Below are 27,698 nucleotides of genomic sequence, written 5' to 3' on the forward strand. Positions count from 1 at the left end.
CCTCCCTGCCCCTCTCGGCTCCCCGACGGCGATGGCTGAGAGGCCGGGGAGCACCGGGGCCGCACCGCCGCCCCTCTGGTCCTTGCCCGGTCCCCGCGGCCGCTCCCAAAGCGACATCTCCTCCTTCTCCTTCTCCCGCAGAACCTGCCTGCTTCGGTCCAACGTGGGCGGCTCAGGTAAGGGGGAGGGAGGGGAGGGTCCTTGTGTCCGAGCCCCCCCCGCCCCTAGCCGAGCTGAGCTGAGCTGGGGAATGTGGGAAAAGACATCCTCCTCCACACCCTGCCCTGCCTCCCAGACCGAGGTCTGTCTTCTGTCAGTGGCCGAAGCGTGGGTCCCTGGTTTACGTGGTGCTTGAACTGCCCCTCGAGATGATGTTTGGCAGGTTCCTGGCTTTTCATGCCGGTGTCCCCGGGTTTACATGAACCCCAGTGAAGCCGTGGATACCCATCCCGTCACCAAAGCAGCCGACTACAAGGGCAGAAAAGCGCCGGGGAGGCTTCAAGGGTGTATTGCGGGGACATCAAAACTCCACATTCTGCCACTTCACATGTTACACTTCAATTGTATGTTAGAATTTTACCTCATGCACTTATAGCTCCTTGGGGTTTTTCATAAACAGATGAGGCAAAATAAAATACCCAAGAACAAAACACCCCCCCCACCACCACCTGTGAGTCAGTATCCCACCATCCTCCTTCAGGAGGTAACTACTGCAATACGAAGTATTGTAGAGGTGATTTGGGTGTGGAAAGTGCCCTTTTGGGACAGACTACGCTTCCTCCAGGATTTGCGATAGCTTTGCTGTGTAAAATGGGAGGAAGTGAGGGTCCTAGTTTACAGTGCAGGTATTTGAAAGTGGCAAAATTAAAATACATACTCAGTTGGGCTATACTTTACTCAGGCTGTTTCCTGAAGTTAGGTATTCAGGAAAATGAAATTCTGGTCTCCATACTGCTGAGCACGTTTTGAAAATGTGTGCTTGTGTGGTTGTAAATCAGCCCTGCTCTGTTGACTAAAACAAGACTGCAGGCACATACGTCCCTGGCGATGTGGGTGTTTTGGATGCACTGGTACACTCTGCTGGACAGAGGTACTCCTGAACCACAGCACCACCAGGGATGCTCCAGTGCGCATTGAGGGACCCCCTCTGCTGCTGCACGAGCAGGACAGCGCGGCGCATGGTTGGGCCTGCAATGGACCACAATGTCCTCTTATGTTGGTTCCTCAGGGAATGTTGAGATGAGGCAGGCCATTTACTTGAGGAAGCTCAAATGCACGGCTACGCCTGCCTGATGAGGAGAGAGGGAGTGAAAGCTTGCTTAGTCACATAGGAGCAAGTAGATTCAACTTGTGGGGCCAGCAGCTGCAGGCAAAAACAACTCTAAGTGGCATTTTCTGCATAATTTTTTTCTCTGCCTTTTTCTGTGTCTACTTAAAAATTACATTGAAGGACATTTGAGATAGGGAGGAGGTTCCAGGGGTTTGTCCAAATCTACTTTTAGGCTCAAGGTGTATTTCAGCACCATCTTGGCAGCGTGCTGCATCAACAACACCCTATGGCTTGATGTGTAACCTGGGTGTGGAGGGATCACCACAGAGGTTGACAAGATTGCCACTATGTCAGTGTTAGACTGTGTTGGTTGTTAGCTTAGCTACAAAGACTACTATCAATGAGCTGGGTTTATTACAAGAGACTGGCAAATCCAGTGGAGGTAAAATGATGGTGTTTTCAAAGATGAGTTGTTATTTGTAGTTTCTTACACACAAAATTTAGGCCTCCCTGTTGCCCTACTTGATTTTTTTCTTTTAATTTTGAGGATGTGCTTCCTGCCAGCAAGTGACAGGAGTTTCTTTCTCTGGTTTTTATTTTTTTGTCATCTTTTCTTTCATTCTTTATTTTCTCTATTGCTGCTTCCTGTATTTTTTTCCAGCTGCTCATTGGACACAACAAAAATACATGCTGCCACACAACTGTTGATTCCCTCTTTAAAAAGGAAAGTATGCATTAAAGATGCAAAGCTATTTAATTTTTAATGTGGTGGTTAGAGAATTGTTTTTATACTGAGATGCCATTAAAATAACCTGCTTTTTCATTCCCCTACTAACCTGGAGAACAATCATAATGGGGACAGAAATGTAAAACACTTAGAGAAACAATATGAGCCTTACTATTTTTTTTTTCTCCTACCTTTTTCTCTAGTTCTACCATTTGATTAAAGTAGGTCACTCATTTACATGAGATGCTACCTGTGCTCCAGCTGCTTCATTTAGAAAAGAGCAATTTGCATTTTAAATAACTTGCAAAATGTTTGCTTGCTGCCTGTTCCTGGAGTGATTCACTTGCAGCTGTTGAAGTCACAAGTTGCAGTTCCTGTTGCATATTTGTCTTCATTTTCTAGATCTTGATGCCAGTTGTATGGTATTGTCTGCTTGCACTCCATTAGCGATGGGTTGGTACCCCTACAGAGGGTTTGCACTGTCCTTTATTTTACCACGTCCCGATCCACTGTTCTCAATGGAGGATCTGTTAAGAGGCAAGATTTGTAGAGACCCATCTGGCTAAGGGAAATATAATAGCCTTTCTAAAAGCAGCTTTGGCAGTGGCTTATAAAATGCATCTGTTTGTTATTCTAGATATGTACATATCTCAAGAGTACAGTGAGGCTCGTCAGGTGGTCCCCATGTTCATGGTACCTGTGCTTTCTTATCCCCACGCCTTCCTCTGCTGTTATCATATGCTGGAAGAAGCAACTTTCACTTTCTGGTATCACTTGACAGCATCTCACTTCATTTGCTGCAGTCCAGTTTGAAAGGAGAATGTATTTTCAGGTTTTTCTTCTTCTTAAAGCTGGCCTTTTCTTGTAGGGTTAGTGGTAGAAGATTACTTAATTCCCCTCTCTGGGCTGGCATCTCACCCATTGCTGTATCAGGCCTTTACCTTCCAACTCTTCCTTTACTTTTGGGAAGAACCTGGGGGGAATAAACTCATCATGAGCAAAGGTGGCACAATCTAGACTTTTGATTTAGACCCTGGAAAAGTGTAATATCAGTGAAGTTCAGAGCCTCTCTGGCAGGTGTAGGCTGTGCATTACTTCAGCATTGTGGTACATCCCACCTGACAACTGGCTACTTTTCCAGAGCATCTCAAGGAGATTTGAGAAGAAAAACACATTCTCCTAAAATTTCAGAGCAACACCAGAGCCACTTCAAGAAAGCTTCTTGCATTACATACCTTTAAGCAACCTTCCAAGTTCAGTGACTAGATTTAAACCAACCTTAGAAGGTGGGTCAAGTTTGCCAAGTTTCTTGATTTGCCCAGCATAGATGAGGACTGAACTGCATCTGAAACAAAGACCCTGTTCAAATACTTTCCCAGAATTTCTCCAAAATCTAGATTTGGTGGCTATGCGGCTGAGGGCAGCTCTTAGCGTGGGCAGTGAGCCCTGGGTGCAGGGTGGAAGGGGATGTTGCTGTTCCCTATCAGTCACCTTTGTGCTCCAGTTGCAGGACGGCAGCGGTGGTTCTCTTTGTGACAACCCTCAGGCACCAACCTGAGCTACTGTGGTGCCTGTTCTTTATCTGCATGTCCACGTAGACAGTTTTCAGTTTGCTCTCTTTAGTGTTGTGGGTTTTGCTATACAGCCTTGCATTTTCTTCTGAAGGTGGTGAGGTTTGTGGTGAGACACATCTTGGTGAAAAGGGAACTTTACTGCTCAGACCAGAAGTAAAAAACCCACCCATTTCTCCACTCTAGGATTGACACTGTTATATTGCTGCAGTTCCTCTTGATGTCTTGCTCTTTAGCAAGGAGAAGTTTCAGATAATTTGTTCCACTGCTAAGAAGCTCACCTTTCAGGTAGAGAGGTGAGCTTCTCATGCATGTTTCCGTTCTTTTCATGCTTTTTTCCATGCTTTTCTGGTGACACACACACAAAAAAACCCTACCTGAGAATTAAGGCAGCAATTCATCAATACCTTAGACTCTACACCAGATGCTGGGTTGCAGCAGAGTGAAAGGCTGAGGGCAAATGCCAGTACTGTCTCAAAACTTATACATATCAGTATTTTGGGGGGAATTTTTGGCTAGCAAACTGGTCCTTTTCAGGTTAATTTATTCAAAATGGTAATGAGAATCAGCTATGATGCCATTTGCTGCTGACTTTAGAATAGGGTGGGTAAAAAGATAGCTTAAAATCCCTCAGTTAAGTGAAGAACTGGGGAAGCTTTCATAGTGACCAGAGCATCAGAGTGGCTGATGTTGGTTGGGAAGAAAACTGACAAATTTTGGACTTATTTGAGCTTTTAATGCTTAGAATGCTCTACTTTGCAAATTTAACAAATGTCAGATTTTCTTCTTAACCGAGAAATTTTCTGGTTAATGCAAAGGAAATGTTTTTGATGGTTGAAGGTATTTGAGAATACTCTTACTCTAGACATTGACTTGATTATCTAGGGGCACGGACTCTCGGGAAAAAGCTAAATTTTGGGTGGGTAGGTAGTTAGCTGCTAAAGTTTGTCTGTCTTTCCCTCTGCACTTGTACTCATATTTCCCAAAATGGCTACAGATTCCATTTGGTTGGATCTATGTCCATATGCACCAAGCTAGAGCTCTACCAAGGTCTATGGGAGTTGCATTAGTGTTTGTGAAGAAGAGATCAGATGTGCTTTGGGAGGTCATTTAGATAGGGGGGGGTCACTCATCAGGATGGGGGTGAGGAGGAAGCAGCCTCATCATGTGGAAGAACTCTCATAACTAAACCAACTGGTTTTGGCACATTATATGAAAATATGGGAGTCAGGGAAAAACATGATTCTCCATTGTATGAAGCAGGATGTGTTTACAATAGAAATCAAAGTACAGAATTTAGCAAGAAGCCCAAAGCAGATAATCTGGCGTAGGAAACTACAGAAGTTAAGACAAATAATAATTTTGGGGAATTTAGAAACCAGACTCAACACGACTATGTCATTTTCAAGAGATAGTACATCCTGTCACTAAGTCCAGGATAATATTTTCCCATCAATTGAAAATTTAAACTCAGAAAGAGGCAGCAAACATAACCATATGCAATTTGACATATGCTTATAGAATTGAAGCATCTACTTCTTTGTAATAACCTGGAAACACACTTAGATCGTTGACCCATAAAGTTAAATCCCATTCTGGTCATCTGTATATGTAACCTGGAGTTTCAGAAGGGTGCTGGGGAAAAATCCAGGAGCCTTATAACATTTTGTACTGCATACATTGACAAAGTTCAAGTCTGCCTGAACACTTGTTTACTTTACAAGATTAGATGGGTGTGCAGGGAAGAAATGTGCGACAGAATTTAGTCAGCCATTTCTAATATGAGTTTATACCATAATGCATATGAAATAAGAGTCTGCCTGTTTTATACTGGACTAAAAGATATTATTCCACACCAACTCTTGCAGAATAACTGGGGTAGGTTCTTGGTATTAGCAAGCCTGATTAAGCCTAAGTGTGAAAGGGGGAACATTGGGAACATGATGGTTTACACATACAAACCATGTATACTGGGTGTCATTTACACATGACCCAGTTTCTGGGACAACTTTAGAATCAAATATTCAGACTTGTGCTCATGCTTAAAAAAAAAAAAAAAGTATTTTCTAAATGTAGTAATAATCTCCATAGTTGGCTAAGTAGAAATTGGACAGCAGACATTGGCAGTGTAGGATTTAATGCGTATTTTGCAGCAACTAATCAGTAGCTGACTGTGGGATCTGTTCAGCATTTTGCTACTGTGTTTTCGATTCTCAAGGCCCTTTGGCATTTAGCACTTCCTGCTGTGTGTGGCTTCTAGCAAGTAACCATTTAATATCAGACCGCATGTCAAGTATGAAGCCTGAAGAAATGATCTAAAGAGTAGTTGAAGAAGACTTTTTCTCTTACTGAACGTAAGCAAGTTTGGTTTGAAAACCTAATGTTTCATCAGTCAAATCCACTGTTAGCATAAATCATTTTCCTTCCTCACTCCCACCCCCCTCTTTTTGCTGTTATTTCCTGTAAAAGCAAGCACTATTTAAGGTCAAAGGGCTGGGGATAGTTTCAAATGATGGTGAAGAATTTACGTTTTTATTTATTTTTGCTTTTTGAAATCATAATCTTTTCAGTGCCAGAAATCCTGTAGGATTTCAGTTTTCAGTAATACCAGCATTAGTCTTGCTTCTGAATTTTTAGTAGTTCTCATTGAACAGGCTTTAGCATAAGGCAAAGATATCTTCAGTGGTAATCTTTGCTTTTTAAATTTTTTTTTTCCCCTAGCATTTTACCTAGCATGTTGCTATTTTTAACAGATTCAGAGGTTAGTTTTTCTCAGGTACAAACCAAGCAGCACAAAAGGAAAAATATCTAGAAGAAAATAGAAAATCCTGACTTCAGTGTTCTGAGTTCAATCACTTTTCATTTTATCTTTGAAATTGTCGGTCTTAAAACCCACCACAACAAGGGATGCTCTTGCTTTCCATTCATACGGAAAGCAGAGAGATCTTCCTGAAATACCAGCAGAGTTTGTAGGCAGTCAGCACTTCCCTTGGTGATGAGCTGAGAAGTCTTGCTCCCCATCATGCAGTTTTGATGCAGAATTGGGATTTAAAAGGTGTTGTGTTGTATAGATTCTACGAGTGTTTTCGGTGTTGTCATGATTTTTGAGTTTTGAAAGGCTGAAGTAGTAAAATACTAGTAAATTGTATCAGTATCAAGTATTTAGCATAACGGGGTCAGAAGCGTTGTTTTTAGTACAGCCTGAAGCTTCACAGCCACTATACTTTGCAAGTTCACCGTGCCCTCAGATAGAGAACTTCATAATGAAGTGGAGCTAAAGAACAGCTTAAACCACTGTGTTTTGGTGGTAAGACACTTTTCTACCCTCTCTTCTCTCTCTCATGTTTCTTTTATATTTCTGGCACATTCTGCATTGCCCTTCCCATTTCTCACGCTGTTAAAACTCCTTGGCTATATTCACACCAATACAGGGCCGAGCAGTCAGGGGCTGGGAGGGAAACATAGAAGCAGGAGTGTTCTACCGGAGATGGGAACACGGTGACTCCTCACAGGCTAAAACACTGTGTGAAAATGGCTTCTCTTTGAAATAATGATCATGTTTTGTACTAAGTGTCTTATTTTTTTTTCAGAAAATGTAGAATATAATAGGTATTTTAAATTAAATATGTATTTTATAGCTTTTGTAACGTTTGCACGATTTACAGTATCCAGCAGAAAAACTTGTCTGGGTAGAGTGGACTGCTATTAAAAGCAGTTACTTTTTCTTTCCCTTCAACTTCAGACATGACTTCAGTCTCGCACGCAAATGGTGTTGGCTCCCACTTGGGGAATTAGCCCAGCTGCATAGTACCACACACCATTTCTGTTGGCTGGATGCATCAGTTGGTAGCTCAGTTTTGGTACCTTTACCCAAGTTGTTTCTATCTATACTGGAAATAAAAGGCACTCATCTCTTTCTTCCTTTCACCTTCTCCCCACTCCTTTGCTCCCCTCTTCCTTACTAGGGAATTTTTCAATTTTGGGAATTCATCGGGAAGGGAAAAAAAGAAAAAAATTCTAAAATGAAAAAAAAAAAGAGGGTTGCTGAATATTAGAAACAGAGAAGTGCCTCAGAGCCTTTTTAAGATAAAACTTGGCATGGTGGCAAGGATCAGGAAAAGGCTGAACTCTGCCACAATCCCTAATTCATTTCATGTCGTTAAGTTAGCTAAAGTTTATTTGAATACAAATGTATCCTGGTCAAATAAGAGTTTTGTGAAAGTCAACTTTTTGTAGTAACAATCCTGATTTCAGGCACATTTCTGCATTTTCTGGAGTAATATCTGACAGAATTTGAAAATGGTAAATTGTCACTTCAAAAAGTGAGTCTAAGGTTTTTAGAATTTGATATAGAGGGGTTTTTTTCTTCTAGTTTGGGGAGCAGGAACAGGAGCAAAGGCAGCAAAGAAGTGTCAGAATTTCCCTGGCACAGAAATGTGATTATCCTAAGGGGCCCATCCACCTATACAGGGCAAGTGTACCCACTGCCACTTGGTTATGGCTAAATGGTCAGATATCAAATTCTTTAAGGGTTCAAATGCCTTCTTGAAGGAATAAGGATGTTCAGTACTTCAGAGAACCAGACCCTAAAGAGCACAATGAACAAAGCTCCCCTTTCAGCACATGTTTGCTTTTCTTGTTTTTTGGGGAAGAATCACAGCTTTTAAGATACCTGTGCCTCATGTACACAGTACTCGAGAAAATTAAGGCAGCAAGCAGAATTGGTGTTGAGGTATGTTTTTGTATCACCTACAAGCACAGTAAAGAAGAGCTTGTGGTGCTTTTGCAGTTGAATGTGTCCTAGTTGCAGACCTTTGTGTTCACAGGCAGCTGTATTTAAACATTGTGAGTGAACAGATAACTAGCAGTCATCTGCTTGCCACTTTTTAATTTATTTCCTCTGTTGTCCAGTGTAAGGGCTGACAGTTAACGTTAGTGGTTTAAACCACCAATGAAACTGTGAACTTTTTATCTGAAAGAAGCACTTGCTGCCGAAAAGGCAGCATCTACAAGCATAATTCTGATTTTTTTTTTCTGATTAAAAGCAGTTTTGGTAAGCTCAGAAGGGTTGGATTTGAAATAAGTTGTTTTACTTACACAGACAGAGCAAGCGTAATCCATCAGGGACCAGCAGACATCCCAAGTCACAATACAAACTGCTCTAGCCCCAAGGATGAAGTATGGCATGCTGCTTTTGTTATTTGGGCTATAGGCACCTCTGCCTGTGTTACTGAGTCTCAACTCTGTATCCTTGGAAATGAGCTGAGAGGGAGAGTCAGAGCTCCCCAGAGGCACAGCATCTTTCTTCCAGCCATATGACTTTTTGCACCCTGAACATTTAAAAATAATGGTGCCTTCCTGTTATGCCTTGCTGCAAACAAAACTGAATGGCAATATTTCACATCGTGTTTTCTTTAGTGAATGGCCAATCCAAAAAATATGCTACCACTCAGCTATTTAAGTCTTTGGAGACACATCTGCTATGAATTTTGCCTCATTCTTTAGAATTTGAGATAAACAATAGCTTTTGATCTGCAAATAGCAAGAATTATTTTGGAGAAAGATTTCCAAAGGATTGATGCCATAATTTTCAGAGCTTTCTCTTATTTATATAGTCAGCTTGAGTTTTGTCTAATGAGATTTTCATATGATGAGCTGGTGAATGTATATATGATTTTGTAGGTGATTTCAAGTCTCACAAGCCAACAGCACCCATTTCACTCCGTGATATGGATGTTTATCACTGGGCACATGGTACATGACTGCATTGTACTGCAGCTTGTGCATTTAGAGGTCTATCAGAAACAGCATCTGAAAGCTACACCCTTGCAGTGCAGCGTCTGCCAGACCTGGAGAGAAACAGCAGAATGAATGACTTGCTTTCAGCTACAGGGGTGAAAGGCTTTGGGGAGAGCTTGGGGCTTCAGACATGCTGCCTGCCCTTTTTGGGCTCTGTGTCCAAGAGCTCTCCTGATCATCACCAGACACTGGAAGAAAGTTTGTCCCCTTGCAGCTTCCATGGGGACAAATAAAACCTTTCACTCAGTGCCTGTCCCAGAGGCATGCCAGGTCCTTGGTCTGCCCATCCTTGGGTGAGGGAAAGTGGCACACCATTTCGAAACAGCAAGGTAATTGCCTAACAGCAAATTAGGGTTACTTTGAAATCACTCTTAATTCAAGTTAGGTTAAGAAAAATGCAGGCAAAGGCATTTTTTTTAGAATGTCTAAAATAACACAGTTGCCAGTCTTTTGAAAAGAGAAAGGAAACATCACCAACAGAGTGAGTGCCTGTAACTGGTCTGTGAATTCAGAGGAAGAAAGACCCATCAGACATAGTCTTGGGGTCAGCAGTTTAAATAAAGATTTTTTTATACTTCTTTTCTTACATCTTCTAAAAAGTTTGTAATATTGTCTGTTTTGCATGGGTTTGCCCTTCAGTGGAATTTTCATCATTTAGCAAAATTGGAAATTACCTATGGCAAGCAACAAAGTTGGTATCACATAACTATCTGGCAAGTGAAAATAACTTGGTGGAGTGCACAGCTGTTGCAACTTCATTGTGCTATTGTGTAAACTCTGTGGGGAAAAAGATATTTGTTCCCCTTGTTCTAGGCCAAGACTGGAAAAGTGCTGCAAGCACAGGAGGGGCACGTGTAAAAGAAGTTTGCTGGAAGCGACATTTATTGAGCTGGGGAATAGTCTCTCAAGAGGAACAGTGAAAGCTACCCTGCTGGAAGCACTTACAACCAGAGCTGGAAATGCACTAAAAAGTATGTGAGAAGAAACTGTTGCAGTGGTAATGAGAAGGGTCTTTTGCAGTTGTGGATTTTTTTTATTGCTCTGCATTTAGGCCAAGTCAGAAATGGCAGTGGGGGACACGGGACTGAGCCATCCACCTGCACCAGACACACTAGGCTAAGGAGACAGAGATGGGTCTGGCATTTTGGCTGGATGGAAGAGCCACATCTATGTCCCCCTATCTGTGGTAGGGTGTCCTCTTCACCTCTGTTAGAAGCAGAGAGAAGCAAAAGAGATGGGAAGGAATTCTCCCAAGCAGCAAAGAAATAACTGACAGTAAGATAAGTGAAACAAAAGAGCAAAACCAAAGGACGTTCACCCTTGGTGTTTTGAAAAGTGGTCGTGTTACACTCATTTTTACCCTAGGCTTAAGATAAATATATATTTGGATGAGTTTAGGTGAATATTTAGATGAATTCTAGGCAATGAGGTCTTGACAGTGAGAAGTCCATCAAATAAACAAGTTTTGTCTACCTTCTAAGGCCATTGCTATTTCTAAAATAAATTATATCAAGGATATTTTAATTCAGGCACTAATTAGTGAATTCTAATACTTAATACAACTCCGTACTTCTACTCCAGTGAATTTGTCTCAGTTATATATACTCCACAGAGGAAACAAATCCCAGAAAACTAAATTTCATGCATATCATATATGAAGTAAATGGGATTTGATCCAAAATGTTTTTATACAAACACTGATTACCATAATAATGGAAGAGAGGGGGGAAAATCCAGAAAGAGCTCTGTAAACGGCAGTATGCATCTCTCAGACTCAGGATTAGATGATTCAGACTATGCACATTTATAAGAAGGACCTGAGTTTCAAAAATACATGCAAATGATTTCTGATTCTAATCCTTTTACATGTCAATAAAAGCTATCAAAATATGTGCACTTTTCGGTAGTTCTAATCTCCATTTGTTAATGGGAGCTTAATCTTTTAGAAACAGAGTTGTTGTAAGAGTGGCTTTCATCTTCTGCGGCAATTTGGGATCACTGTGAAAGTGATTTGACCAGTGTAATAATTATAGGAGGAAAAATCAGAAGCCATGTTCAGTGGCATTTTATAGATGCCAGATGTCTGTGGGATTCACTCTGATGCTGAAGACGCCTGCAGTAAACGCTGGTGTGGTTCAGGGAACTGAAACATCTTGCTTGTCTTCTAATGGAATATCTTCCCTCCATGGTACTCTGAGGGGATGTAATGTCCCTAAGTGGATTGCTCTGAGCCTGGGAATTTCTGTAACAGCACTGAACATCGGCTGAGCCATGTGGGTAGTGTCATTGAAATACTCTGCTATAGAATTGCAGGGCAGTTTTAAGTAGGGGTGCATATTTTACGCATAAAATTGCAGTACAGATTCTTCTGTTGAGAATTCATAACATGCAAGGAATAAGAGCATGTCAGGTATGCCCTGACCTATCAATAGGCATTGATAGGTTCTTGGGTATGATGGTGTGTGTATATGTGAAAAAATAACTAACCACCTTCAGTTCAGTCCAGTTCATTTAAATGATACTTTTCTAAACCACTGAAGTGTAAGCGTCCAGCTATCAGGCTGCTGGAGCCTTGCTTCCTCTGCTAGAAAATACAGGTACGCAGTCACAGGGAGGGAAGGAACCAATTGGTAGCTATCAGGCATCTCTCTCCAAGAGGAAGGCTGAAGGCTGAAGGCTACCATGTGGACCCTTGCTCTGAACAGGGAAGCAGGGTTCAGTCACTGTGCTTCGAGACTGACAGGGAAGGACAAAGAGCTGGGCATCCCCTTCCTTTCCCCCTCCAGTCTGTGCTGACATTTCTCCTCCAATTTAAGTGTATTTGGTGTAGTGTAGTAAAAATGTAGACATTTTTATCTCTCAGCAAAGGCATTGGCTTTGAGAAAAGGGAGATGAGCCAGCACTTCCAGCAGACCCAGCATCTGTCAGCAGACCATGCAGCTCGGGCTGTGCCAGTGTGGTCCAGCCAAGCCATTGCTGTGACTGGACCCACCCCAGCTTCACCTTCAGCTGTGTGCAGCCCTCTCCTTTGGTGCGCAGCAGTACGCTGCCACTGAAGCCTACTGCAGTGTTTCTGGCTTGTGATTTCATTGTGACTTTCCAGTGTTTAATACTGTTTTGGTTTGGCTCTTACACTCTCGGTTGTTGGTGAGGTTTTTTTTGAACAGCTGCTGGATTTCTTTGATGTTGAAAACTTCTGGAAACATGATTCTGCCATGTCCAGGCACTCAGAAATTGGGAGAAAGAGACAGAAAAATCTACTGTTGTCTTTTCATTCAAAATTATGTTTCTGGAGGCTTGATTCATTATGTTGGTTCACTTGTGGCTGGCAGTGCTGCTATTGCTATTGACTTCAAAAGGCTTTGGCTCAGGTTGAAATACATCGCTACAGCTTTTATCCCAGGAAGGGCTCTTTGCAACACTTTACAAGATGAGATGATCTGAAGTCAAATATCACAGTCCTGTGGAAGGCAAACGTCCCTTTGGGACCAGACTGAGGGTTTTTTCAGTTCCAGTCTCTTAAGAAAATCCTGATGTAAGCAGGCATGAGATGCATTGACATGTTTTGTGATTGCCCAGGCTCAATAATAATCAAAATTAATGTGAGATTATTTTCCAAAGGAAATTAAACAAGGAGCAAGTAGAAAGCATCTACAGCAATTTCATAGTAGGCAACATTATATGGTGCCTTCTTTTTCCTGTGAAATCCCTATGAAAGTACACACTTGATGATGTGGGGGTCTCCAGGCAGCCCAGCTTCATAGGAAAAGGTCTCCTAGGGGGATCAGAGTTCTGCCTGGGCTCCTTGTTACTTACGTAAGGACAAGAAAAGGAGGGGATTGTCTGTAATGCACAGAGCCCATCCAACCTCTTCTGTCTGTCCGTGGGAGTGAGGAGCATGTTGGCTCTTCTTCTCTGACGTGTGGGATATTATCGCCCTCCATGCAGCTAGTCCTTTTATTATGGTATCAAAAGGAGTAGGAAGGGCAAGGGGAAATCTAGGAGAAAAAAAAATACTGACTCAGATAGCAAAGGCAAATGGAAAGGGTTTAAAATGTGAAAGATCCCCAACAGTAACAGAAGTGATTACTTCATTTAAAATTTTGATTTTTTGTTAGTCCCACCATTATATCCACAAACAGAGCAAATGATTTTTTTTGTCTAGAAAATCCATTGATGCTGTTCTGCCTCTTCCACTTTATCTCCAGCAAACTTTTCGCTCAGATCCCTTGATTTCTGTTCCGTGGAAAATCTTTTTTCTCCAGATCTTTTGTGCTGCAATACCCACCCAGTGTAGGAAAGTGGGGATGCTCTCCATCTAGCATCAACCACTGCGGGAGCCCATCTGCCTGTGGTGGTCAGCAGAGCTGATGTGCTGCACCCTTATAAGCTCCAGCTCTGCTCTGTCAGGGGGATGAGAAGATTTTCCAACAGGTCTTTGAAGGAGCCTAAAAACACAGACTATAAAACAGAAAACAGCAAATGAGCACGTTGGGGCCTTTAAAGAACTTGTTTGCATTATAGTAGTTTCTTGAAGAAAGTCTCGCTCATGTGAGTAATCTCTTTTATTTTTTCCCGTGCAATGAATGTATAAGGTAATGGAGCTTTCTCTTGCTTTTGTTCATATTTCCTGTCCTGTAAGGCCCAGCAGCTTCGGTAGCCTTCCTGCTGCAGGAGGAGGGAAATGGAAAAACAGTTGGAAAAGGCAGGCTTTTTGGCTTTTGTAAGGATGCTTAGGTTTATCAGTATGTGGTCAAAATGGGATATTTTGCCCAGCCATAAAATAGGATTAACCGCCTTGTAGCTGCTTGTTACCTCTTAGTTACTCTAGCTATTTTTGGTAGGACTTGAGAGCTAAGAGCATCCTTACGATTACTGCAGCATCTGGCCTTATCACCACTAAAACAGTTTTCCCTGAGCCCAGCCATATGCCTTGTATGCTTTATACCGTCTGCTCCCAACTGCCCCCACAGTCTTCTGTCCCACTTGCTGCACCTCCCACTATCTGTCACCTCCAGACAGTTTGAGTCTTAACCTGCCCAGCTGCCCAGTTGCCTGCCAGGCCGCTGCTGGGGGAAAAGCTCGGTGGGTGAGAGATTTTGTGTCTCAGGGAGATGCTGCCATGTGAGGCTGCTACACTAGATGGGGCGGTTGTTATGCTGATCAGCAAACACCATCTCTCTGCCTCCGGATTCCTGCCTGGATCACCCACCTGCTCTCAGACCAAAGGATTTTAAATATAGACTCCTTTATATGAAGCGAGCAGCCCTCCTGCAGCAGAGCTGGTAGATTGCCCTCAGCTGGTTTTGTCTGGTATCTGCTCCATCCCAGATGAAGTCATGGCAGGGTCTTCATTAGTTTTGGTGTCTTTAAAAAGCACAAAACTGGAGTGGGATGCGATGTCGCGGCAGCGTTTTAAATTTCCTGAAACACCACCACCCTCCCTTTTTTTTTTTTTTTTAATCCATAGAATATATATTTAAACAACACAAAATGCTATTATCAGCCATTGCTCTTCCCTCAGCCAAGGTAATGCTGCAAAGTACTGGTGAAATTGGATCTCCTTGTAGTATTGATTCTGCTGTACTTTGGTCAGGGCTCGTGGGGTTAGTATTGATCTGTCAAAGAAACTGCTGAGGAGTGGGTGAGCAAGATCTGTTGTCTGTGTTGTTTGGGAACTAACAGAAGCTCTTATTCTTTGCTGACAGCCTGTTGCCCACTTTGACATTGATTCATTATGAGAGAAGCTGGCTTTAATTAGAACAAGGTTTTCCAGTGTTTGTACAGAGTGCTTTGACCCCAGTCCACAGCAAGTTCATAAAGGCAGACTCTCGGGCTGGGTTGTTCATTTATTATGCAGTCTTCTGAAAAAGATACCATTAAAATAATTGGACTAAAATTTTTGTTTGTGCTGAACCTGAAGTAGTCTTTTCTAAAACAAAACTCAAGGGGATCTGTAAAATGTGTGCAGAATTACACACCTAGACCTCCATCAGCATTGTGCATTGAAGTACTTATTGCTTACCCTGATGTTTTTGGTGGCCTGCTAGAGGTTTAGATTTGATGCATGCAGTTCTGAGGGCGGATGCAGAATCCCTTGACTGGTCTGAAAGAGCCTGAAAACAGGAATTCCTTCTCCCAGCCTGAAAACTCCAACATTAGAAAAGTTTTCCCCAGAAGCCTAAAAGAGAGACATCACTCATACTTTCTAACCTCAAAACAGTTTTATGGCAGGAAGAAACTTTTGTTTTCTTTTTTTCTTTCTTTATTCCTGGAGGAGGAGGCACTGGCTAGATTTTTGCTTTTAGACTGTATTTCATGAAGATCACCCCAGTAATATTAAGTGGTTTATATACAATTGATAAGTATCAAAGATAACATCAAAGTGTTCACATAGGCTATTACATGTGCAACAGAATTTTTTTTTCTATATGAAATAATAAAAGTACAGACACTAGATATATGAGTAAAAGTAAGCTAAAGCAGTTTTCCCATGACATATCCTCCAAACGAAACATGAATGGAACACTCATACTGTTATCAAAACATTTCTCAACTATTTAGTCAATGCTGCCTGAAACGATCATGGAAAGTGACTCAGTGAAAAATGACTGTCATTTTATAGAATGCAATCCATATCCTTTAAAATTATAGCACTATAGTAGTACAAACAAAATCTGAAGTCCAGGAAATTACATCTGTAAATTCTGGCCACCTCCCACATATATGTGCAGATCAATATAATGTGGGGTGGGAAGAAACTGAAACAAAAAAGGCCCTTAGAATCCCACTTATTAGCCAGTTCCCAGCTGGGTACCAGCCTCTAGCAGTCATATGCTTCCAGCCACCCCCATGCAGCCACTGCAGCATCTGCAAGACTAAGGAGCCACAGGTCCCTCACTCCACAGCACCCACAAGAAATGCCTGGTGCGTTTCAGCCCCAGTGGCTCACAAATATCCAGGACTGCTGCAGGCTTTCTGAAAGCTTTGGGGCAGGCAGTATTGCTAGAGCAGGGTGGTGGAAGATCTTCATGTCCAGGACTCTGGGGGAGGAGGCATAGAGTAGTTCTATCCAGGTCTTGAGATTTGTAGTCAACAATATCCTTCAGTCAGGATGAAAAGCACAGCTGGTTTTTTTCTTACCAATTTTAAAATTATGCACGATACTATTTTGGATTCAGATACAACTCTGACCTAAAGATGCAATAAATAAGGTGGCCTACTTCACTGCTTGTTGCAGCCTTAGGACAACGTAGTATCTGAATGCTTCCTTTTAGGTTAACTGTTCCATAGCATACTTCCAAAGTGATTTAGTTCTTGATTTGGACAGAAAAGCCTGTGGGAGATGTATAGCAGAGAATCTGCAGGTTCTGGCTGAGCACATTAGAAGGTTTGCCTGTTGCATTTGACTTTTCTTTTATAAAATAGAAATGTTGCTGTTAACTCTGTAGTAGGAGAATCTCTTTGTGAACTTGCCTATTTCAAAAACGGATGTAATTTGCTTAGTTATCTTTAAGCATCATCTTTTTCCAAAAGACGCATGGCAAAATTAATACAAAAAGCCACTAAAAATGTTAAATTACTAAAACGTTATAGGACTTGTATAACTGCAGAGAACAACTGGGCTGCATGGCTGATTTCTCACACAGACAGGCATTGACAGGATTGTTCCTTTAATTTATATAGGCTTATTGAAACATAGGGCCAGCGCAATCTTCTTTTTAGATCAACTTCATCTCTGCCATGTCATCTTGTAAACCACATGACAGCAGCTTGAGAGCATGTACCTCCTTAACTGATCTTAATTTGTGCTTACCAAAACTATTTCATTTATGTTTTCTTCCCCTGTATTTGCTGGGCCTCTCTATGGGTTCTTGTGCTTCATTTGTAGGGTTCCGTCACCTCCAATAGCCCTCACGCAGCCGAGCAGCTCCCTTGGCCTGCATTGTCCATGCCACATGTGGAAGAAGCTTTTTCCTTTTGCTGTAGCAATACAACCCTTTGGGGGTCCCTTTCCCAGGATTAGCTGGCAGGGGGTGGAAGTGGCCTGGCCAGAGGGGATGAGCAAGCATGCCATGCTCTGACTTCAGCCCTGAAAGCCAAAGAGGAAAATGAATTATCTGCGTCTGTGTTACTGTGTCCACGTAGGGTTTCCCAGAGCAAGCTATGGTCATGCTGGCAGAGTCATGCTTGCTGCATGGGCACAGGGTACCTGCACTGGTGGGTGACCTGGGCTCTTTGGGAGAGTGTTTTGCAAATAACTTTTGCTTGCAGTATCCTGGTCTCAGTGTGGTGTTTTACAACGGAAGTTGGAGATCAGTTAGACTAAAATTCAGCCAAGGAAGGTTCTGGGATGAGTTATGTTGAACAATGGGCAAGTACTTCGAAGGCAGTAAGTCAACAACTAAATGAGAGAAAGTGTGTGCTAAATCCATTTGATTTTCTGCTTCTGGAGGGCTAAGTTGCCTAGTGAAGGAAAAGGTTTTGAGACTGTTCCATAGAACTATGTTTTAGACATAAGCTAAGGAGACAAGGCCTAGATGTAATCTCCACGAAGTGGGTGTCCAACAGTTTGATAAAATGCTCTCAAAAATATTTATCAGTAGTTTTCTGTCAGACTGAAAGGGCATCTCAAGCCAGATCTTGCAGGGGGCAGTCCTTTGCCCAGTTCCAAGCAATACTTAAGTTTTGATTTGAATGCAGGTTTACAGAATAGCTTTGCAAAATTTGCAACTATTACCAAGTCAGAAAAGCTGCAAGCACTTGCGAGTGCAGTACTGGGAGTCAAAACAGTCTTCACAAATTCAAGCAAAGAGGTAATACAGCTTTCTGTCAATTGCTATACCCCTCCTTTGGTCTGTTTTTCATATAACTACGGCAGATAAAGAAAGTATTATTGAAATCCAGGTTAAATTCCCAAGCACTTGAGAGGTTAATCGCTGTCAAGTAATTTATGCCCAATGCTAAGGTTTTGTAAGGATTTAAAATAAAGATGTTTGAAAAAATGCTTTGGAGAAATGCTGAAGCTACCACATAGAAACATACCATTTTAAGTTTTCACCAAAATGCTTGGAGTCTGGGGGTTGTCAGACTTGAAGACTGTGGCCTGAAAGGGCAAGTAGAGAGCAGAAGGTTTGGGAGGTTCAAGCTGCATATGATTGTGCCATTGACTCATGATGCTAAACTGAAAGCAAATTTGAGGAAGGGAGTTACTGAAAGACAGTGTGCCTGTGCTTCAAAACCAAGATGGAAAATGGGGAATCAAAGAGGAAACAGTCTTCATTGTAATCCCATTGTCCAGGCTGACTGCAGTGACAGAAGAAAAAGATAGCAGCAGTGAAATAATTAGCCATTTCAAATTCATTACATTTTAATAATTCAAACACTATTAATAATGCAGGTAAAAAGAATATTTCAAATATATTTTTTTCAGGGTCCTTCTATAATATTCTCTTCCTCATTGAAGCAAAGAAGCTTATCCTTCTCACTGCCCTGCAATGTAAAGAGAAGGGCAACGTAGCTCTAAGATACCTAACCGCCTTTTGTAACAGCTTTAATGAGCTTTTTTATATTGCTCTCAAGAGGGCAGCTTTCCCTGCATTTCTAAATACGCTCTCTGGGCAAATTCAAGCAGTATGTTCCTGATGAAATTTTGTTATTTTTAGAAATAAACGAAGCAGGGTACATCATTTCCTCTCCTACACTTTTGTTGATGCTTTAATATAAAGACCTGTGTTCAGAAGTTAATTACAGCATCCTAGATTGCACGCTAAATAAGCACTGCAACAGCAAGTGGGTGCTATTGTAAAGGAAAGGAACAATGCTGTACAAATGTCATTTTGGAGTTCTTTTTTTGTCTGATTACTACCCCAGGAAAATAGTGCTGACTTGTTTGCCGCAAAAGGGATTAAACTGCCTCGCATGACACCCTGGGAATGGGAGCCCAGGTGAAAGGCATGTTACGATAAACAGGGTATTTTGGGTAATAGCTAAGGAAGGAAAGAAATACTGCAAAACAACTTGTCATGCCTATTTGGCCCCTTTTGAACTTTTATGCAATCTTATATGGTGTTGTACTTAGGAGGAGAAATTGATAATAGAAACAGGAACGTCTTTGATTTCTTCATCTGTTTGTACACCAGGTTCTGTCTCCTGAAGACAGCAGGAGTCAAACAAGAGGGCCTAATTTCATTGTTTATGGCTCAGTCTTTTTCAGCTGGTATTTGGTCTTTAGTTTTTTCTCGGGATGTTTTTCTAGAGTTTCCCTGACTTCATTTTTGCCTCCTCAGTCAAACTGTCTGGTCTTTCTGCCCTTCCCCAGACATGCATGCTTCTGAGCAAAGCATCCAAGCAATTTGAACCACATTTATAACATGTTGTTGAGTTCATCATAATGCACCTCTCTGCAGTAGAGGTTTTTATGTTGTGTTAACAGCAGTTTACCCTCTGGCTCTGTGGTGGAGTGGAGCACTGTTAGAGGTTTCACTCAGAATAAAAGGTTTGGGCTGCTGAATTATCAGCATTACTACCTGAAATAACTTGGGTTTCATTTTTCTTCTGCTATACTGGCCAGCTCTAGTCTAATGAAAGTACAGCCTATGGTTTGCATCCTGCGCTGGAAAATATTTACCTTGCCTGTTCATTCAGCAAAACCAAACTCTCCCTAATGCATATTTCCCTGACACCTGCATATGGCACATCTCCAGCTTGCCAATTTGTCTGATGTGCTTTGCTGATATCAGTTTGGCTCTGTGTGTGTCACACACACTTTGCAGTAAATTCTGGCAAACATATTCGTCAAATCACTATAAAACTAACGAGTGCTGTTCACTAGCCTCTTTCAGGGCAAATACATATTTTATAAGAGTTAAAATATACCTGTCCTTTCATTACCTTTGAGATGCATTTGAACATCTGTTTTGTGGCTGGTTTTAGCAAATCATCGAGCTGTACAAGGTAAAGTGATTATCTATGTGGTACCTAATGCAGTTCGGGACAAGAGTTTAGCAGAAGTCAAAATGAACAGAGACATTCATGTGACTGATGAGGGCACTGAGAGTTAAATTACACATATACCAACAAACAATCAATTCACCACACGTTCTGCACTTGGGAAGTGAAGTTCATCTCTGACTATTAGTCATTAAAAAGAAATCTTTCGGTGCAAGTATGAAGCATCTGGTACTAGCAATATCCAGAGCTGTGATTCTAGTCTAGATGGATTCCTTGAGCAGGTTGATCACTCAGAGGAAGTTCTCATTCATAAATACCTCACTTTGAGTCAGGGAACAGCAGGTGAAGTAGACAGAGGGAAAAAGATGAGTGTTTTGTTTCAGGGGCCTCTGTTGGCGTGGCATAGGTGGACCCAGTTTAGACACACTGGTTACGCTTCAGTGTTACACAGCCCATTCAGCTTGAGCTCCTGCCCATGAAGGAGGAAAGTAATCCTTGCAACTGCATGGAAACTCAGAGGCTGAATCAATAGTAGCCCTGAGCTTGAAGAGAGGAGACATAATTCTATCAGACCTCATACACGTACCAATTGCTCATATGGATACCATAACTTGGACTGTATGTGGGTAAAGTGAGTCCCTTCTGTGGGGAATAGAGGTGGCAATTAAGTGAGAATGCAGTCCCAGTACAGTAATATGGAGAGTAAAATTATATATAAATATACATAAATAGATATTTTTGAAACTCATTTGGAAGAACACACTCAAGCAGTGTCCTTTACTCTGCTTTAGTTAGATTCTCCTGCCATTCTCCATTCCGAAAGTTGCTGAACATTTGGCAGCACCTAACAGTGCTCCTTTACTTAATGGTCACTTCTGGCTGGTGGATTTTACTTTTTTAATGTGTGCTATGGAGTGCAAAAGCAACACAGGTTACCTGAGAGACCAAGCAGAACCTCAGGGGAAGAGACAGTAAGGTAACAAGTGAAGTTATACCTCTCTTTAGTGAATCTTGTCAAGTGTCTCCTCTGTTTGTTCCTAATTTATTTCTGCTCAGATTTCTGTCTCACGAATCAAGTTACAAAACACTAACCTCCAAAGATGCTGTCAAGTTTATCTGGCTAAATGTACAGTGCATCAAGTGCAGCACATAACTTCGCACTAGCAGCTGTTCATCAGCCTTCAGAGTTTGAAAGACTTCTTTCTTAGTATTTGATCATTTTCCTAAGGGTGGCATTTGACATTTAAGTGAAAATTATCTAGCTCTCACTTACCTACATTTTATTTCAGCTGAGAGAGGGTTAAGACAAATGCTGATAAGTAGCTCAGATGCATTCTTCTATTCCATTGCTTAAGTCTTGCTTCATGTATTTTTACTCATACTGCTTAAAACAAACAGATGTACCCAGAACCTCCCCTGTCCTTAACATAAGCCTGACCACATGTTTTATGTCCAGAGTTGAAGTCCTGAAGCCACTGAAATGGAAGATTTACTGTTGGCTTCACCGTGAGTGGGGTATCACCTCAGATTCTCAGACCAGGATATATTGTCTCACCTTGGTTTTTCTTTACTGCATTATCTGTTAGTAGATTTTATGGGAAAGCCGAAAGGGAGCTACATTTACGCCCCTCAGTGAGGTTAAATTCCCTCTCTTTTTACTGTACATAAGATTACAAGAGAGAGATCTGCAGAACACACCAGAGGAAAAGTGGTGGAAGGAAGGCAAGAATAAGGTCCTGAGATAAGGAACAGGGTAAAATGTTTTGTAAATCTATTATATGCAGTTATAAAGGCATGTGAAAGTCTGGTATTTCACTTCAGCAAGGATAACCAAGACTGGCCTTTTTACATAGATTCATAGCACTAATGCCAAAGGGGTTATTAGGTCTGACTTGTGTGATACAAGCCCTTAAATCACTCTTATTTACCCTTTTGTTGGGCTCACCTGGCAACTAAGCACCATGCAGGATGGGGAGGAGAATTGGGGAAAAAATAAAACTCGTGGGTTGAAATAAGAACAATTTAATAATTGAAATACAATAGCAACAACAATTGTAATGAAAAGGAAAGAGAGGGTAATAAAACCCAAAGTGAAAAACAAAAAACCCAGGTGATGCACAATGCAATCACTGACATACTGAGCACGATGTTCTATGGTATGGAATATTCCACTGGCCAGTTTGGGTCAGCTGTCCTGGCTGTGCTCCCCCCCACCCTCTTGTGCCCCTGCTCACTGGCAGAGCACTGGATACTTGAAAAGTCCTTGATTTAGAGTAAGCACTACTTAGCAGCAACTACAGCTCAGTGTGTTATTAAAATTATTCTCATCCTAAATCCAAACCACAGCACTGTACCAGCTACTAAGAAGAAAATTAACTCTACCCTAGCCAAAATCAGGACACATATTTGATCCTTGTCATCCAGGAAGACATTCAGTCCTGATGTGATAACCTCCAGAGACAGAATATCCACTGATAGCCTTGGTAGCTTAATCACATTTGCTGTTGCAATAGATACTTGTTTTTACTTGAAAATGCCTATTCTCAGTTTTCAACCATTGTTTATTACTGTAACCTTCTCTGACAGACTAAAAGGCCTTTTGTTTTTCTTGGTGCCTTGTCCCTTATGACTAAAATGTGTGTCCACTTTTTACATTGCAATAGGAAGGCTGAAGCTTTTTTTGATGCTATTTAGCCATCCTCACTGAGTGAAGTACTGAAAGCGAGGTGTTGGCTGCACCAGCCACATTATCACTGAGCCAGGGACAAACTGAGATCTAAACTGGCTGTCCTTGTTTCCAGAGCTTCAGTTTGGTCTCTTTATAGAAAATCTGTCCAAATGCAAATACTGCATCTAGCCAAATATCATGATGGTTTCAGAACATTCAAAGATGTTCATAGATTTTCAAAGCCAGAACATTTTATAAACAGGCTTTGTAATTATCTAGCTCAGGTGTGGGAAGCCCACAGCCCATAAAATGGGTTTTGAGTCTGGGACTTTATTTCAAAATTTACATATGGAGAAGAATTTTCTATTCCTTGTTATTATTGTATAATACTGAGGATTATGTCAGCCTGCTACCTTACAATTACACTCAAAAGTCTTATTTTGAACGGAGTTGGCCTATTTCCTAAGCCTGATTTACCCTGGCACTCTGGATAGCAAAGGCTATGCTCTGAGATAGGGTTTTGGTTGGAGCTCATCTGTTTCCATAGGAATAGTAACTCATTTCAATACACTTGTTTGTGATATTTAAAGAGAAAAGGAGAGAGGTTATTTCAGTTTGCTTGACAGAATTCACTTATGTGAGCAATATGTTATACTAATGCGTGAACACCCACGCCAGAGATTGTAAATGACTGTCCAGGCCTGTAGCCTTTCTCCCGGAACACTCACCCCGTTTTCTGTGACAGAGATGAAAATACCTCTTTTGCAATCTCCCAAATCATAGCCCCTAATCCCTTTAGCAGCCATTTGCTTTTTCAAGTAATTTCCAATTTTGGGGGACCATAAAAAGCAAACAGAAGGGCACATTCTGTTTCTGAGAGCAAATACTTGACAGTTGAGTGGAAGGTGTGTGGCAGTTTCGGCTCCACACCCCCCCTCTCTGTTGCAGCCCCACTCAGGGCTGTACGAGCTGTACAACAAGCCAGTAAAAGAAGAACACAGAGGACTAACCACAGCCCAGTTTATGTACGTGTGCCCATGAGAGGGCAAGACAAGGGAAGAAAGGGAAGCAATACAGAAGTAAGTAATGGCTGTCTAACAGGGAGGAGGGAGTGCAGATGAGTCTGTGACTTATGGCATTTCTACCAGCATGCCAATTAGACATGACTCTTGAGTAGATTTAATTGTACTCTGAAGGCAGCCGGCCTGCCAATAGTTCTGAGCCGGTTTAAATAGTAGTAAAAATGCTGGAAGCCATTAGACATCTTGTTTCTGAGGCTCTCGTTGCCAGCTGTGCAGCTGTGCTCACAGTGACACCAGCAAATATTTAATATATATTTACTTTTGGTCATGTCAGGGCATGGCATAAATTGTTCAAGCACATCCAAGTCCAATAAATCCTCTAAAGATTTCCAGGGCTAGGTAGGCAGTTAGGCGTGTGCAAAGCTGCCTGACTCCATAGTGGGATCAGTGGGAAAACTAAAGGGGAAAAACTTGTGTTTATTTTTCCAGATGTTTCAAGCCAAACACATACCATGCCTCTTTCTAGATATGAGTTCACTAAAAGCCAGGATTCAGAAACAAGTTAGAATTTACTTAAATAATCGAGCATTTAGAGGTGTTTTCCTTGTCCAAGCTTTTCTCTCCCCCTGAGTACCCCTGTACATGGTATGCTGAAACATCTTTCTTGATATCTTCCCATGTCACTGCTTTCCCCTCCCACTGCCCCTGTGCCTCCTCTCACCCAGCCCTGCCTATGTCTCTGCTCTATACTCAACATATGCCCAGCGCCTTCCTGCTCCCTCTGAAAACCCATCTGTGCTGTGAAACTCCCCACCTACAACGACCACACGTTGCTGTCTGGATGCCACTCTCTTCTTGTTTTCTATCAGTTTAGATCCGTTGACTTCAGTGGTGTTGCATCTCTCCCTGCAGTTTTCAGCAAGAGTCAGAACTACTACATCTGGCTGGGCTGTTCAAGGATAAAGTCTTCCCAGGGAACAAAAGGCTCCTGTTGTTTACTCAGCAAAATAAAGCATCCTCGGCACTTATAGCAGTATATTAACCATATTTCCAAGTGGAACCATAGCTTCTTCCCAGGAAAAGAGCATCCTTGTTGTTGTCTTCCTTTCAAACTCTTCTGCCTCGGTGAGGTAGGGAAAAGACATTTGGCAAAACCTTCTTCTGGTGATGCTGGGAATTGTTGCTGAGGCTTAGGGAAGGCTTCTGATGGAGGTGGATCCTGCCATATGCCGAACCTCAGCCCTAACCCAGGGAAACCTATTCCAGGCATATGGTTCAGCATTTCCTCAAGAGGCTTTCCCTTTTGCCTAGCAATTTTCAAGAACATGCCAGAGAGGTGGTTTTCATATACCTAAAGCCTGAAGAACATGCATCTAAACAACTTTGTATTTATAGAGATGTCACTCATCAAGGATTTTGGTGCAGTTTATAGAGCATCCTTCTGCAGTAAATGGTGATCTTTGTTACAGACTGAAAAATTGGGATTTGTCTGTAGTAGAGCTCAGACCTTTTGCTCTTTTGCTGCCATTTCCATGCCTTCAGAGTATCCTTCCTTCCCTCCCTCCCTGTGAAATCACCTTACCACTGGTGGAGAGAAATGTACTTCACAGGAGGAAACCAACTTTTGGAGGACTACAGATCCCTTGTACTCAGCACAGTTATTGGCCTGGGACTTGGTGGATACCTAGAAGAACTGCATGAAGCTGTATATTTAGAGTGTTGGCATTGATTATACAAACCCACAGCCTCTAAAAACAAGTACAGCTTCTCCCAGAGACACCTGCATGATGGTTTCTGTGTGGGAAGAAACAGACAGTGAAAGGGAAGCAAAACATTTTGCCTGAAATGGCATCTTACAGAGTCAGATCTTTGAAGTGTCAAATCTGCACTGAGCCGAGCCAGATTTCACATTTTCTAAATGTGTTCTCAGGCATCTTTGTCATGATTGGAAACACCGCAGCTGAAGCTGTACATCAATTCTGTGGGTTTGTCAACTCAAAGCATTTTCGATGGCTGGGTGCTAAGCTCTCTGTTTACTCTGCTTTCTCTATTTGCTTCTTACCTGGGCAGATTGCTGTGCCTCCGTGAATCCTTATTGATTTTCCTGGGAGTGAAATGTCATTACTGCAGCAGGCTGTGTACATCAGGTACATTGAAGAACAGGATCATTAGGGTTCTGTGTCATTAGCAGTGCTTCTAATGTACCCCATAATGCTTTCTTCTCTAGTATGTGGCACTGATTATCTGAGTTAGCTGCTTCATCAGCTCTTAACGCTGTACCACCAGGGTCTTGCACAACCTCCACTGTGTTTATCCTCACACAGCCGAGGTGTGGGGAGTGAGCTTGGTACAAGATGTTCTCGTAGGAGGTCAGATGTTGGGGGAGCTTGCACAAAATCATTCAGCAAGTCTGCAGATGAACAAGGAATTAAACCCAGCTCTTAAGTGCCTATGACTGAAATGAACTGTGAGCCAGGACCACCTCAGAGCTGAAGAAAAATGGGATACAGGTTGATGGAGCATGAGATTTTGGGAAGGGGAACACAGAGCTTTGGACTTGTGCAGACCTCATCTTCTCAGTCCTTACCCAAAATTGTCCTTAAACAGACTGAGGTATTTTGGTGTCATGCAACTACAGATTGTGATGAGGTTGCTCTGTACTCCAAAATTAAATAAGTTTATGCCTGGAATATATGTGTGTTTAACTTCTAAATAAGAGTTGCAGCCCGCTGTTCAACCCTACCTAATATCTGTATCTTTCTTTTGCCCATGTGCAGTCAGGGAGATATTGCTTTAATCCTGTAATAATGGCATCTGATCATACACATTTTTTAATTTCTATGCAATAATCTAATTTCCTAATTACAAGAAAAAAAAAAAGTCATGTATTTTGTAAAGTTTTCTTTTTTTGGAAGGTTCCTGGTGAGATATTGTCTGTCCAAACAGAAGAGATTTAGGTCATATACCATATGAAGTTTCCATTTATAGTTAGCTTTCAAGAGTTAATAAATGGTTACCTGTCGCACAGCCCTGATGAAGCACTCAAACTCAATGCTTATCAAGCTCTTGCAATTGGGACTTCCCATACTCTAGTTAGCACTTTACAATCCTGATCCTCAGCTCTCCTGAGGCTGTGACGATATCTGAATTGCCTTTCAGGACAGGACCTGGGTACACATTGCCATCTTCCAGGACTTCTTTAGAAGGAAACTTGTGCATGTGAGTGGAAAGAGAGCTGTGGTATGCTTCCTTTGGTTTTCTCATCTGCATGGCTGGGAGACCAGCACCCTGCAGTACACCATGAAGCCCATCTGCCCTGCAGCTGGTGTTCAGCCACAGCACACACATTAGGATCTGTCTGCCACGTAGAAATAGTCACTATCTGGAGCTCTTCATTCCTCTGAGGTCTGAGTAGGTGCAGCTTTGTGTCTTCCCTTGGGCCCTTTGGCACAGGCTGGTGCCCACCTGTGTCCCCAGCCACGAGGGTCAGTACTGGTTTCCTATAGCTGCACCATTGCCCGGTGACTGCCCAAGCACATAGCTCCCCTTTCCCAACCCAAGTGAAACTCAAAGCAAACAAATTGGATGCAAAAACCAATTTCCATCAGCTTTAATCAGCACCAGACATTTGCATGCTTGCTAGGATTTAAAATATGCTTATGCCCTTCTGCCCTGTGGTGGTTTTGTC

General features: G+C 42.0%; 1 protein-coding gene across 2 annotated transcripts in view; it reads left to right on the forward strand.

Moving 5' to 3' along the window:
- The window catches only part of PHACTR2 (phosphatase and actin regulator 2), a 141,506-nt gene continuing 113,808 nt past the window's right edge, over positions 1–27,698 (forward strand). The window contains exon 1 of one of the 2 annotated variants that reach the window (XM_037391755.1): positions 1–176. In XM_037391755.1, coding sequence (XP_037247652.1) covers positions 32–176 — 145 coding nt within the window. In that variant the 5' untranslated portion in view covers positions 1–31. The remainder of the gene's footprint in view (positions 177–27,698) is intronic. The other variant, XM_037391756.1, reaches the window with a different exon arrangement.

Source organism: Falco rusticolus, chromosome 6 (genome assembly GCF_015220075.1).
Source record: "Falco rusticolus isolate bFalRus1 chromosome 6, bFalRus1.pri, whole genome shotgun sequence".
Lineage (NCBI taxonomy): Eukaryota > Metazoa > Chordata > Aves > Falconiformes > Falconidae > Falco > Falco rusticolus.